Genomic DNA, 14682 nt, shown 5'->3' on the forward strand with positions numbered 1-14682 from the left:
TGAACTTGATACACTGGTACCGTAGATTTTTCATCCTAGTAACCATTTTGGTTTTGTGTTTCAAAAGATCCTCCAGGGCCACCAAAGAATCTGCATCATGTTGATGTTGACAAGACTGAAGTTTCCCTTGTTTGGAATCGACCAGATCGTGATGGTGGTGCTGAGATAACTGGGTATTTGGTGGAATATCAAGAAGATGGTGCAGATGAATGGACAAAGTTCCAGACAGTCCCTATGCTAGACTGTGTTGTTACAGGCCTACAGAAAGGAAAAATATACAAATTCCGTGTGAGAGCTCAAAACATTGTTGGTCTTAGCCTTCCAGATACAACTATACCAATTGAGTGTCAAGAAAAACTAGGTAATTTTTGTTTTTTCATGTTTTTTTCACTGATTTTTTTTTCTCTTTTTCTATAAGCATTTGCCCTGAAAAATTAATTTCCATTTTTCTCTAATTTCAGTACCTCCATCTGTGGATCTAGATGTGAAGTTAATTGAAGGTCTTGTTGTTAAAGCTGGCACCACAGTGCGCCTTCCAGCAATTATGAGAGGTGTGCCAGTTCCCACAGCAAAATGGGTTACTGATGACACTGAAATTAAACCAGATGGCAAATACAAGATTGAGACTGACAATTACTCAACTGTGCTTACTATCAAAGACTGTGTAAGAAAAGATACAGGAGAATATCTACTCACAGTATCTAACGCAGCTGGCAGCAAAACTGTGGCTCTGCACCTTACAGTTTTGGATGTTCCAGGCCCACCAACTGGTCCTATTAATATTCTTGAAGTAACACCAGAACATATGGTTATTTCTTGGCGCCCTCCTAAAGATGATGGTGGGAGTCCTATAATAAATTATATTGTTGAGAAGCGTCAATCAAAGAAAGAAACTTGGGGAGTGGTTAGCTCTGGAACAAGTCACACAAAAATTAAGGTTCCACGACTGCAGAAAGGATGTGAATATATTTTCCGTGTCCGTGCAGAAAATAAGATAGGCATTGGTGCACCTCTGGATTCAGAACCAACAGTTGCTAAATACATGTTTGATCCACCATCCCCACCTGGTAAACCAACTGTTTATGATATTACAGAAAATGCTGCAACAGTGTCTTGGACCCTACCAAAATCTGATGGTGGAACTCCAATAACTGGTTATATACTCGAACGTCGGGAAGCATCTGGTAAATGGGTGCGTGTCAATAAGACACCTATACTTGATATGAAATACAGAGTCACCGGTCTTTTTGAAGGCAACACATATGAATTCAGAGTTTTTGCAGAAAACATGGTGGGCTTAAGCAAACCATCCCCAAGCTCTGATCCAATAAAAGCATCACGTCCTATCACTCCTCCTGGACCACCTATAAATCCAAAATTAAAAGACAAAACTAAAGAATCAGCTGATCTTGTGTGGACAAAGCCCCTCAAGGATGGTGGCAGCCCAATTCTGGGATACATCGTGGAATGTCAGAAAAGTGGAACTACACAGTGGAATAGGATTAATAAGGATGAACTCATTAGACAGTGTGCTTTCAGAGTACCTGGATTAATAGAAGGAAATGAATATAAATTCCGAATAAAAGCTGTTAACATCGTGGGAGAAGGAGAACCAAGAGAACTACCAGAAACTGTACTTGCAAAAGATATTCTTTCTCCACCAGAAATAAGCCTAGATGTGACCTGTCGAGACTTAATTACTGTCCGAGTAGGTCAAACAATACGTATTACTGGTAAGGTAAAAGGCAGACCAGATCCTGAAATAACATGGTCTAAAGATGGCAAAGTACTAGTCCAAGAAAAGCATGTTGAAATGCTTCATGACCTACCTAATGTTGAACTGCAAGTGAAGGAAGCCAAAAGACCTGATCATGGCAAATATATAATAGCAGCTAAAAACAGCTGTGGACAGGCTCAAGCTTTTGCTATTGTTAATGTACTTGACAGACCTGGACCATGTCAGAACCTGAAAATAAGCTATGTCACAAAAGACTCTTGTATGATCTCTTGGGAGAGTCCAGTGGATAATGGTGGCTCTGAAATTACAAATTACATAGTAGAATATCGTCAGCCGAATCAGAGGGGGTGGTCAATTGTCTCCTCTGATATTACTAAGCGATTAGTAAAGGCAAATCTTGTAGAGAACCGTGAATACTTCTTCAGAGTTTGTGCAGAGAACAAAATCGGTCCAGGTCCTTGCATTGAGACCAAGACTCCTATTCTTGCTATCAATCCTATTGACAAGCCTGGAGAGCCAGAAAATCTTCACATTGCAGAAAAAGGAAAGACATTTGTATACCTGAAATGGAGAAGGCCAGATTATGATGGCGGAAGTCCCAATTTGAGTTACCATGTTGAAAGAAAACTGAAAGATTCAGATGAATGGGAAAGAGTTCACAAAGGCAGCATTAAGGAAACACACTACATGGTAGATAAATGTGTGGAAAATAAAATTTACCAATTCCGAGTTCAAACTAAGAATGAGGCCGGTGAAAGTAACTGGGTAAAAACAGCTGAAGTTGTTGTAAAGGAAGATCTCCAGAAACCAGTGCTAGATCTGAAGTTAAGTGGGGTTCTAACTGTGAAAGCAGGCGACACAATTAGAATTGAGGCTGGAGTCAGAGGAAAACCACAGCCTGAAGTTGTATGGGCAAAAGATAAAGATGCCACAGATCTCACCAGATCTCCAAGAGTCAGTATTGAAAACACTTCTGAAACATCTAAGTTTGTTCTCACAAAATCAAGGCGCACTGATGGTGGGAAATACGTGATTACAGCAACTAATGCAGCTGGTAGCTTTGTAGCATATGCTACTGTTATTGTCTTGGATAAACCAGGTCCCGTACGAAATTTGAAGGTCACTGACATTTCAAGTGATAGATGTACTGTTACTTGGGATCCTCCAGAAGATGATGGTGGTTGTGAAATACAGAACTACATCCTGGAAAAATGTGAAAGCAAGCGTATGGTTTGGTCTACATTCTCTTCCTCTGTCCTAACAAACTATGCCAAAGTGACACGCCTCATTGAAGGTAATGAATATATATTCAGAGTGCGTGCAGAGAATAAAATGGGCACTGGTCCACCAACAGAAACACATCCAATTATTGCAAAAACAAAATATGATAGACCTGGACGCCCCGATCCTCCAGATGTCACAAGAGTCAGCAAAGAAGAGATGACTGTAGTTTGGAATCCACCAGAATATGATGGTGGCAAATCAATTACAGGATACATTTTAGAGAAGAAAGAGAAGCGGTCACTAAGATGGGTTCCTGTTACTAAAACCCCAATCCCAGAGAGACGCAAGAAGGTTACTAATCTCTTCCCTGGTCACGAATACCAGTTCCGCGTCAGTGCTGAAAATGAAGTCGGACTTGGAGAACCAAGCTTGCCATCAAGACCTGTAATAGCCAAAGACCCAATAGGTAAAATCCCACTGTATTTTTCTGTATTATTTCAATGTTAACGGATTGCTAAACTGTACAGCTGTGTTCTAATCTGTAATTTTCACTGTCTTGCAGAACCACCTGGTCCTCCCACAAACTTGAGAGTGGTTGATAGCACAAAGACTTCCTTAACCCTTGGCTGGGGAAAACCAGTGTATGATGGTGGTGCTCCAATTATTGGATATGTTGTGGAAATGAGACCAAAAGTTGAGGGTGCTGATCCTGAAGCAGGATGGAAACGATGCAATGTTGCTGCTCAAGTTATTCATACAGAATTCACAGCTACCAGCCTGGATGAGAAGCAATTATATGAGTTCAGGGTTTCTGCCCAAAACCAGGTTGGCCTTGGCCGACCAGCAGAATTGAAAGAAGCTGTGTCTCCCAAAGAAATACTTGGTGGGTTTTCCCATCCTCTTTTGGGGTGTTTACATACAACACTTTATTTTCTTTATGCTTATTTTATTTAATGTGCAAAACTTGCATTTTATTTCTTTGTCTTTCAGAACCTCCTGAGATTGAGCTGGATGCCAGCATGAGAAAGCTAGTCACAGTCAGAGCAGGATGCCCTATTAGACTTTTTGCCATTGTGAGGGGTCGCCCAGCACCAAAAGTCACCTGGAGGAGAATGGGTATTGATAATGTTATCAGAAAAGGACAAGTTGATCTGGTTGACACTATGGCCTTCTGTGTCATTCCCGATTCCACACGTGATGACTCTGGCAAATATTCATTGACACTTGTTAATGCAGCTGGAGAAAAGGCTGTATTTGTGAACGTCAGAGTTCTGGGTAAGTAATGAGAGAAATACCTCAAGACAATTCTAAAACTATTTTGGATGTTCCTTGCAGGAATGTTTATTATCCTCAGGCGCAACAGTTTTTGAGCATAATTGTATCACCTAACACTAACCCCCTCCATGTAGACAACTGTTGATGCCCTTTAATTTTAACTTATTAAAGAAGAAAATACTAACATAAATTGAAATTTCTTTGTAGATACTCCTGGACCTGTGTCAGACTTCAAGGTTTCAGATGTCACCAAGATGTCCTGCCATCTTTCATGGGCACCTCCAGAGAATGATGGGGGTAGCCCAGTGACTCATTACATCCTGCAGAAACGGGAGGCTGACAGGAAGACATGGGCAACAGTCACAGCAGAACTAAAGAAAACCAGTTTCCAAATAGCAAACCTTGTGCCTGGAAATGAATATTACTTCAGAGTAACAGCAGTGAATGAATATGGATCAGGTGTTCCAAGTGATATACCAAAACCTGTTCTAGCATCAGATCCTCTAAGTGAGTGTGCCTTTATGTATATTTTATGTTTGCCTCCATGGATGTTTCCTGTTTCTTTTTCTCTAATTTTAGCAGATTTTTGCATTTTTGAGTTACTGCTTCTAAATGGAACAATGCTGCTAACTAATCAAGTATAAACATTAGTATGTCTGTATCAGTTTCTTTCAAATAATATGATCAATGAATATAGTACCTTTGAAATTATTACGAGTTTCCATCTTTTATATATTGTTCTTGTTGAATTTGCATGGATAGCATCCAATATTCAAGAGTAAAAAAATCTTGGAAATTCAGTGTTTAATGTGTTCCTTTTTTCCCCTTAAAGGTGAACCTGATCCACCAAGAAAACTTGAAGTTACTGAAATTACAAAGAATAGTGCTACTTTAGGCTGGCTGCCACCACTGCGCGATGGAGGCTCTAAGATTGACGGATACATTGTCAGCTACAAAGAACATGATCAACCAGCAGATCGCTGGATGGAATATTCAGTCGTTAAAGATCTCTCCATTGTTGTGGCTGGTCTGAAAGAGGGAAAGAAGTACAACTTTAGAGTGGCAGCTAGAAATGCTGTAGGAGTAAGTTTGCCAATAGAAGCTACAGGAGAATATGAAATTAAAGAACAACTCAGTAAGTAACAATTTGAATACTACTAAATATATACTGCTTCAATAATTAAATGAGTGAGATATACAGGTTTTTGAGTCACAGAAAGATGTTTGCTTTACGGAGTTATCTGGAGGATTATGGTTAACTGCACTGAATATTTTAACAGGTCAGGAAAAAATGAGAGTTGACCACTAAGTCAGAATTATTAAATAATTTTTCAGGTACAGTTGCAGTTGGAACTGAGAGATAAGAATTAGGGAGAAATAAATAAATAAATTTAAAATACCTTCAATTAGGTTTAAATGAAAGAGAAGAAGTGTCAGACTGGTAGTTTGAGAGATAAATTGGAAAGATGGGCTTATTTTAATGTAAGAGAAAATAAGTGGTTTATATTATAAGGTTGATTGGGAATCTAAAACAAAAATCATGGAGGACAGGTTGACCTATTTAAGGTGGCAGAGTTTCTGAGGCACAGAAAGATGTAGGGTAAGGGCAAGATTAGTAGAATCTTCTTAATTTGGGACATGGGAAGAAAAAGAGAGAGGTACAGGAACAGGAGAATGAAAACTAGCTAGTGGAAGGAAGTACACCAAACATGCTGCCAGGTTTCTTTTGGGAAAAAATTGATTTTGTGCAAAAGAAGAAGTAGGAGAAAAATAATTGAAAGATACAGAAAGACTGACTGTGCAAGCAGGTTTATCTCAGTAAGAACTTCCATTTTCTTCTGAATGTTTCTTGTAGAAGGTCAGCAATAAGTGAGCAACAGGTTTCAGATAAAAAGAGAAATTATATTTTGTGCATTAGTAGTGCACAAATCTCTACATAAATGTGTGTGAAGGCAATCCAAAGTCATAAATATTCTCTTATAAACTGTACAATAATACAAAAGTAAGACTGGACTGGATATTGTCACCTGCAGAAACTGAAGTTGTCCATAAGTGGAACCTAAGTTAAAGAATTTCTAGTCGTTCATACAGATGATTCCACTTAAGAGAGAAGCAGAGAAGTTTCACATGAAAAAATAAGAAAAAGTTAATTAATATATCAAAGAAGTTGAACTTATTTGCCTCTGTGTGTGGTTTTTTTTTTTACAGTCCCACCTAAAATTCTGATGCCTGATCACGTTCACATTAAAGCTGGAAAGAAACTGAGAATTGAAGCTCATGTATATGGGAAGCCTCAGCCAGTCTGTAAATGGCTGAAGGGAGATCAAGATGTAGTTACATCCAGTCGCCTTGCTGTGCATAAAGCAGAAAAGTCTTCTGTTCTTATCATTAAGGATGTAACAAGAAAAGATACTGATTTTTATACTCTTACTGCAGAAAATAGCTCTGGTACTGATAGTGCGAAAATCAAAGTGACAGTCATGGGTATGTTCCATTTGGTTGTTTTTCAGTCCAGCTTTATACAAAGCTGGTTTTACTATATTCCAGTGGTTGCCTTTTATTTCATCCCTTTTTTCTTGATATACTTTTCTCATGCAGATAAACCAGGTCCGCCACAACCTCCATTTGATATTTCTGAAATAGATGCTGATGCTTGCACTCTTTCATGGCACATACCTCTTGAAGATGGTGGCAGCAACATTACAAACTATGTAGTTGAGAAATGTGATGTAAGCCGAGGAGACTGGGTAACAGCTTTATCTTCTGTCACAAAGACAAGCTGCAGAATTGGAAAACTGATTCCTGGAGAAGAGTATATGTTCCGTGTTCGTGCTGAAAATCGTTTTGGGATTTCTGAGCCGCTTCCTTCTGACAAGATGATCGCAAGATTCCCATTTGGTATGCCAGTTTTTGATAGCAGCATTTCTCTATTTAAACTTTCTACTAGAAAACATACAATTGATGTCTATCTTCATATTCCTTTCTAGATGTTCCCAGTGAACCAAAGAATGCACGTATTACCAAGGTCAATAAGGACTGCATTTTTGTTGCTTGGGATAGACCAGATAGCGATGGAGGCAGTCCAATCACTGGTTATCTCATTGAGCGCAAAGAAAGGAACAGTTTACTGTGGGTGAAAGCTAACGACACCGCTGTGCGCTCCACAGAATACCCTTGTGTGGGCCTCATCGAAGGTCTTGAGTATACTTTCAGAATTTATGCATTGAACAGAGCTGGAGCAAGTAAACCTAGTAAACCAACTGAGTTTGTCACAGCAAGAGCACCAGTTGGTAAGCCACCCATACCAATACTTTGCAACAGACTGTTTTTATGATAATTTTCAATATATCTGCAACTTATGATCTTTAGTTTGCCCTTCTGTTTATACTTTCCTGTTTATTATGACATCACTCTGATTGCACTGTCTAGGTATGCAGTAAATAGGATCCAGTAACATTAAAGCCATTTTTTAATGTATTAGTTCTTTTTTGAAAAATATACTATAATATGTTTTTATTTGCCATAGATCCCCCTGGAAAACCTGAAGTTATTGATGTCACTAAGAGTACTGCATCACTGGTATGGACAAGACCGAAGCATGATGGTGGTAGCAAACTTATTGGCTACTTTGTGGAGGCTTGCAAATTACCTGGTGATAAGTGGGTTCGGTGCAATACAACTCCATATCAAATACCCCAGGAAGAGTATACTGTGACTGGTTTGGAAGAAAATGCTCAGTACCAATTTAGAGCAATTGCCAAGACAGCAGTTAACATTAGTCGACCTTCAGAACCTTCTGATCCAGTGACCATTCATCCAGAAAATGGTAAGGAATACAAAAGCATTTGATAGCTCTGGAAGGAGTCTGTGCATATTGGGAACTAACACTCATGTGAAGAACGAGACATTCACCTCCTACTAGATCAATTAACTTTTGGACTCTTTCCTTTCAGTTCCTCCCAGAATAGAGTTGGATCTGTCTATGCAATCACAGCTTACAGTAAAAGCTGGAACTAATGTGCGCCTGGAGGCAAATGTGTATGGCAAGCCAATGCCAGCAATCACCTGGAAGAAAGAAGGAGAAGTTTTAAAGCCATCTGAAGGTCTTAAGATCACCACAAAGAGAAATCTTGCTACAGTTGAGTTGTTCAGTGTTAACAGGAAGCAAACAGGAGACTACACTATCACTGCTGAAAATGCAAGTGGATCAAAGTCAGCAACCATTAGGCTTAAAGTACTTGGTAAGCTAAAGACTGTCTATTAATAAACACATTTATAATTAAATTATATAGCAAGATATGGAACTGTAACAATGCGATGTTAATTGTTCTAGATAAGCCTGGCCCACCAGCTTCTGTCAAGGTCAAACATATGTATGCAGATCGTGCAATGCTTTCTTGGGAGCCTCCTTTGGAAGATGGAGGTTCAGAAATTACTAACTACATTGTAGACAAGCGTGAAACAAGCAGACCTAACTGGGCCCAAGTCAGTGCCAATGTACCTATTACAAGCTGCACTGTGGAGAGACTGATAGAAGGACATGAGTATCAGTTCCGCATTTGTGCTGAAAACAAATACGGTGTTGGAGACCCCATCTTAACTGAACCTGCAGTTGCTAAGAACCCGTATGGTAAGTGCTTTGTGGAATAGTTTCATTAATCACTGGGTTTTTGTCTATACTTAAGAATGTGAGTGTAATTTTCAAATAAATCTCCACAGATGTGCCCGGACCTTGTGATCCACCAGTAATTAGCAATGTAACAAAAGACTTTATGACTGTTAGCTGGAAGCCGCCAGCTAGTGATGGTGGATCCCCAATAACTGGTTATATACTTGAGAAGCGTGAAACGAAGGCTCTTAACTGGACAAAAGTAAACAGGAAGCCTGTCATTGAAAGAACTGTTAAAGCTACTGGACTCCAAGAAGGAACAGAGTATGAGTTCCGGGTGATAGCATTGAATAAGGCTGGACCTGGCAAGCCTAGCGCACCGTCTAAAGCTGTGTATGCTCGTGACCCTCAATGTAAGCTAAAAGTCTCAGATATTTTCAATTATTATTATTTCCAAATATTATCATGCAGCATTTGGTATGCTAACTTTATGTTGTTTTGATTCCCAGATCCTCCTGGCCCACCTGCTTTCCCAAAAGTGGTTGATACTACTCGTAATTCCATAAGCCTGTCATGGAGCAAACCAGCATATGATGGGGGAAGCCCTATCATTGGTTATCTAGTGGAATCAAAACGAGCTGACACAGACAACTGGGTCAGATGCAATCTACCCAAGAATTTACAGGCTACACAATTTGTGGTAACGGGGCTGATGGAGGATACAGAGTACCAGTTCCGTGTATATGCTGTCAATAAGATTGGATACAGCGATCCAAGTGATGTTCCGGATAAACACACTGCCAAGGACATTTTAAGTAAGTTCACTGAAAACACATTGCCTTGTTGGCTTTTGCTTCAATTTATGGGATGAGTTTCAAAGAAACACTTTCTCACAGGTCAGGCACAGATTAATTTGGAACATGTTTTTACTCAAAAAATGTGGGCTAAAAGTGGCTAATTTGGAAGAAAACAGAGCAGTTAGGAACAGAATAGAATTTGGTGTCTTCTTTTTTCATTGTATGCTTTATAGCCTTCTGCCTCCTACTGGATCTTCAAGATTTTTTGTCTTTTTTTAGCCGTAATATTAGAATTTTCAGATCTCTCATCTTTCTTAAAACTTTCAGTCACCTTCATATCTTCTAAATAATTTGAAGCCAAGATTACTATTCTAAGCAGCTGTATGATACTCTTTGATTGTATGACACTTGCTCTTTAAGATACATGCTAGCTTTTGTATGCATTTTGCTGTACCTAAAAAAGCATTGCTTTATAAAACTATCTTAGTTCAAGAAAAGCATTGGAGTCCAGGGTGCTCTGAAACTCCTTTGAATTCTAGAGAAAATAAGAGCATTTCTAACATAAATGGTGTAAAGGCAGAAAAAAAAAAGGAGGTGAAATCACTGAAAAAAAAAGTATATTTTCAAATTATCTTCGAACAGGAGTCAGGATACTTACTAACATCATCACAGGCATGAGAAGTTGGGTAGTCCAGCAAAATGCCAGTAAAAGGGGAGTTTTTGTCACTGTAACTTTTGTGATAATCTTAAACATAATGCTTTAATTACATGGGGTTTTTTCTTAAACACACAGTTCCGCCTGAAGGAGAACTTGATGCAGAGCTAAGGAAAGTCCTTGTGCTGCGTGCTGGAGTCACAATGAGACTTTACGTGCCAGTAAGAGGACGTCCACCTCCTAAGATTTCATGGTCTAAAGTGGGTGCCAACCTAAGAGATAGACAAGGATTAGACATCAAATCAACTGATTTTGATACCTTCCTGCGTTGTGAAAATGTAAATAAATATGATGCTGGAAAATATGTCCTCAGTCTGGAGAACAGCTGTGGCAAAAAGTCGTACACCATTGTTGTAAAAGTACTTGGTAAGTTTCAGGGCTTTCCCATTATAATATATTTGTTAACTTTTTAACTGTTTTTCAAAAGTCTGTTACTAAATCAAATATGGTGGTGTTGTGTTTATCCAGATACTCCAGGCCCGCCCATTAACCTGGTTGTAAAGGACGCATCTAAAGATTCTGCCTACATTACATGGGAACCTCCTCTGGTAGATGGGGGCAGTCCAATCACAAATTATGTTGTTGAAAAACGTGATGCAGAAAGAAAATCATGGTCCACGGTAACAACAGAATGTCCAAAGACAAGCTACAGGATAACTAATTTAGAAGAAGGCAAATCTTACTTCTTCAGAGTTTTTGCTGAAAATGAATATGGTATTGGTGATCCTTGTGAAACTCGTGATGCTGTCAAAGCTTCTGGTAGGAAAAATGAATCCTTTTCACCCATTTTTTTTGTTCAAATAATCTTTATTTTTAGCTTGAATGAAAACTTACTATGCTTTTCTTCCTTCCAGAAACACCTGGGCCGGTTGTGGATCTAAAAGCTTCAGCTGTAACAAAATCCTCATGCAATTTGGTATGGAAGAAGCCTATCAGTGATGGTGGAAGCCGTATTTCTGCATATATTGTTGAGGTCCTGATTGGTGAAGATAAATGGCAAGAAGTCATGCGGGGAAAGAACCTCCATTTTTCAATGAGAGACTTAAAAGAAGGACAAGAATACACTTTCAGAGTGAGGGCCCAAAATGATGCTGGATATGGAACTCCATCAGAGATCACAATTGTAGCAAGAGATGATGTTGGTGAGAAGCAAGATCATTAATTCAATGCTTTACTTACCCAAATTATATTTTATGCATACTATCATTACCATGTATACATAGAAATAAGATACCTTTAAAACAGCATCTTAATTTTACCACAGAGTTTATGTGTGGTGGAATAACTGGATTCCTTCATTTTTTACAGCGGCACCTGAACTTGACTTAAGAGATCTACCTGATTTGTGCTATACTGCTAAAGAGGGTAGCAATTTCCGTCTTAAAATCCCTATGAAAGGCAAGCCTGTCCCAACCGTAACTTGGAAGAAGGATGAAGACCAGGCAATTACTGAGAGTGGAAGAGTTGCATTTGAATCTACAGCAGTTAACACCACCCTTGTGGTACATGACTGCCAGAAAGCTGATGCAGGAAAATACACAATAACTCTGAGGAATGTTGCTGGCAGCAAGGAAGGCACTATTTTTATGAAAGTTGTTGGCAAACCTGGCATACCAACAGGTCCAGTGAAATTTGAAGAAGTCACAGCTGATGCCATAACCTTAAAATGGGGCCCTCCAAAAGATGATGGTGGTTCAGAAATCACTAACTATGTTCTAGAGAAGAGAGATAATGTAAACAATAAGTGGGTGACTTGTGCCTCTGCAGTCCAGAAAACCACATTTAGAGTTACAAGACTTCATGAAGGAAATGAATATACATTCAGGATCAGGGCTGAAAATAAATATGGAGTAGGAGAAGGTCTTAAATCAGAGCCTGTCATTGCAAAACATCCATTTGGTAAGTATCCATTATAATTTTTGAAATCTAAAAAATTCATTTTAGAGGTGATAACAATTTTTAACACTGCTGCATTTTTTTCAATATTGTTTAGATGTCCCAGATGCTCCTCCACCTCCCAATATTGTTGCTGTTCGGCATGAGTCTGTAGCCTTAACTTGGACTGATCCCAGAAGAACTGGAGGTTCACCAATCACAGGTACATCCCCCAAAACCTCCCAAGCATTTCAGTAGTTAATGCTACTTAATAGTTCTTTCTCTCTGTCAAAAGGCAAGATAAAAGTAGCAGGTGTTGATGCACTGACTTGATTGATTGATTGCTTGATTGACTGACTGATTAAGTGACTGATTTCACTGGTTTACTTCCTGTTTAAAAAAAGAAATAACTCAAATGTTGGGAAAATACTGAGAAACAATATCTTTTCTCAGAGCCAAAATATGTAAAGAAATAAACGCAGATTCACCTGTATGTGACAATACTTGGGTCTACAAAATTAGCAATTTGCATTTACGAACACCTCCTCATTGCAATTATGTACATCCACCATGTATGTCCTCATCCATTTCTTAACCTGATTTTCAGTGCTCCTCTCGCACAATGCATATACAATGTGCAATATGGGCAGTATGATGTTTCACAATGCTGTGAGAAATTAGGATTTCTAGAAACCCCCCCCATATTTTTATCTCATAATTTATCTTCTAGGCTATCACATTGAAGTTAAAGAAAGAAATAGTCTTCTGTGGAAGAGAGCAAATACAACACCAATAAGAATGAAAGATTTCAGAGTGACAGGGTTAACTGAAGGTCTGGAATATGAATTCAGAGTAATGGCAATCAATTTGGCTGGAGTAGGTAAACCAAGTCTTCCATCTGAACCAGTTGTGGCACTTGATCCTATTGGTAAGTCATCAGGAGAATAAAAAAGAAAATTCTGAAATTTGAAATAGCTTTTGTTTGACTGCTATTTTTTTTCCCCCCTAGATCCTCCTGGGAAGCCTGAAGTTATCAATGTAACCAGGAGCTCAGTAACACTCATTTGGACAGAACCAAAATATGATGGTGGACATAAATTAACCGGCTATATTGTTGAAAAGCGTGATTTACCCAAAAAGACTTGGATGAAAGCTAATCACGTGAATGTTCCAGACTGTGCATTTACTGTAACTGACCTTACTGAAGGCTGCAAATACGAATTCAGAATTAGAGCAAAGAACACTGCTGGAGCTATCAGTCCTCCATCTGAATCCACAGGAACCATAATATGCAAGGATGAATATGGTATGTAGATGGCATTGAAAAGGCAGAATTTTACTTGAATAATTATTATCAAATTTCTTTTGTTTCCTATCTCTGTGTTCTTGTTGTAACAATCAGTATTTTTTGACTTGGTTTTGACAGAGGCACCAAGCATTGTTCTGGATCCTACTTTGAAGGAAGGTTTAACAGTAAAAGCAGGGGAAACCATCACACTATCTGCTATTAGTATCCGTGGCAAACCACCTCCAACTTCAGCATGGTCCAAAGCTGGAAAAGATTTTAGACCCTCAGAGCTTGTGCACATTGAAACCAAACCAACTTCTTCTACTCTAAGTGTCAAATATGCAGCCAGAAAAGATTCTGGAGAATACACCATCACTGCAACCAATCCTTTTGGCACTAAGCAGGAAACTGTACATGTGAAAGTTTTAGATATTCCAGGACCTCCAGGGCCTATTGAAATCAGCAATGTTTCAGCAGAAAAAGCTACTCTTACATGGACACCTCCTGCAGAAGATGGTGGATCACCAGTAAAATCATATGTTCTTGAAAAGAGAGAAACTAGTCGACTGCTCTGGACATTGGTTGCTGAAAACATTGAGAGCTGTAGGCATGTTGTTAGCAAGCTCATTCAAGGAAATGAATATGTTTTCCGTGTCTCAGCTGTAAATCAGTATGGCAAGGGTGAACCAGTACAATCAGAACCAGTTAAAATGGTGGATAGATTTGGTAAGTAGAACAAGCTAAGGAATTCCAGTGTGGTTTTATTAATTTCTAAAGACTTGATTTTTTGTTTAACTATACTTTTTTCTTCCTGAACAGGTCCTCCAGGCCCTCCTGGAAAACCAGAAGTAACAAATGTGACTAAAAATACTGTCACAGTTACCTGGAAAAGGCCAGTCGATGATGGTGGAAGTGAAATCACAGGTTACCATGTCGAGCGAAGAGAAAAGAAAGGTTTAAGATGGGTGAGAGCAACAAAGAAACCAGTTTCAGATCTTAGATGCAAAGTAACTGGTCTTCTGGAAGGAAACGAATATGAATTCCGTGTCAGTGCAGAAAATAGAGCCGGAGTCGGACCACCAAGTGACACTTCAAACTCAGTCCTTTGCAAAGATGTTGCATGTCAGTATCATGCTTTTTCTTTTTGGGGGTGGGTGGGAT

The 14682-nt window shown here is 39.0% G+C and overlaps 1 protein-coding gene across 1 annotated transcript in view; it reads left to right on the forward strand.

Annotated features, from left to right (window-relative positions):
• Positions 1-14682, forward strand: part of TTN (titin) — a 234120-nt gene that overhangs the window by 174533 nt on the left and 44905 nt on the right. Inside the window, 23 exon segments of the mRNA XM_066553743.1 lie at positions 68-361; positions 462-3428; positions 3525-3845; positions 3953-4237; positions 4445-4744; positions 5070-5372; positions 6446-6721; positions 6836-7135; positions 7225-7527; positions 7764-8063; positions 8191-8478; positions 8571-8867; positions 8957-9259; positions 9356-9661; positions 10437-10724; positions 10827-11117; positions 11213-11500; positions 11667-12257; positions 12352-12456; positions 12964-13161; positions 13243-13539; positions 13660-14247; positions 14341-14643. Of these exon segments, the coding sequence (XP_066409840.1) occupies positions 68-361; positions 462-3428; positions 3525-3845; positions 3953-4237; positions 4445-4744; positions 5070-5372; positions 6446-6721; positions 6836-7135; positions 7225-7527; positions 7764-8063; positions 8191-8478; positions 8571-8867; positions 8957-9259; positions 9356-9661; positions 10437-10724; positions 10827-11117; positions 11213-11500; positions 11667-12257; positions 12352-12456; positions 12964-13161; positions 13243-13539; positions 13660-14247; positions 14341-14643 (9792 nt within the window).

This window comes from Molothrus aeneus, chromosome 7 (genome assembly GCF_037042795.1).
Source record: "Molothrus aeneus isolate 106 chromosome 7, BPBGC_Maene_1.0, whole genome shotgun sequence".
Taxonomy (NCBI): Eukaryota; Metazoa; Chordata; class Aves; order Passeriformes; family Icteridae; genus Molothrus; species Molothrus aeneus.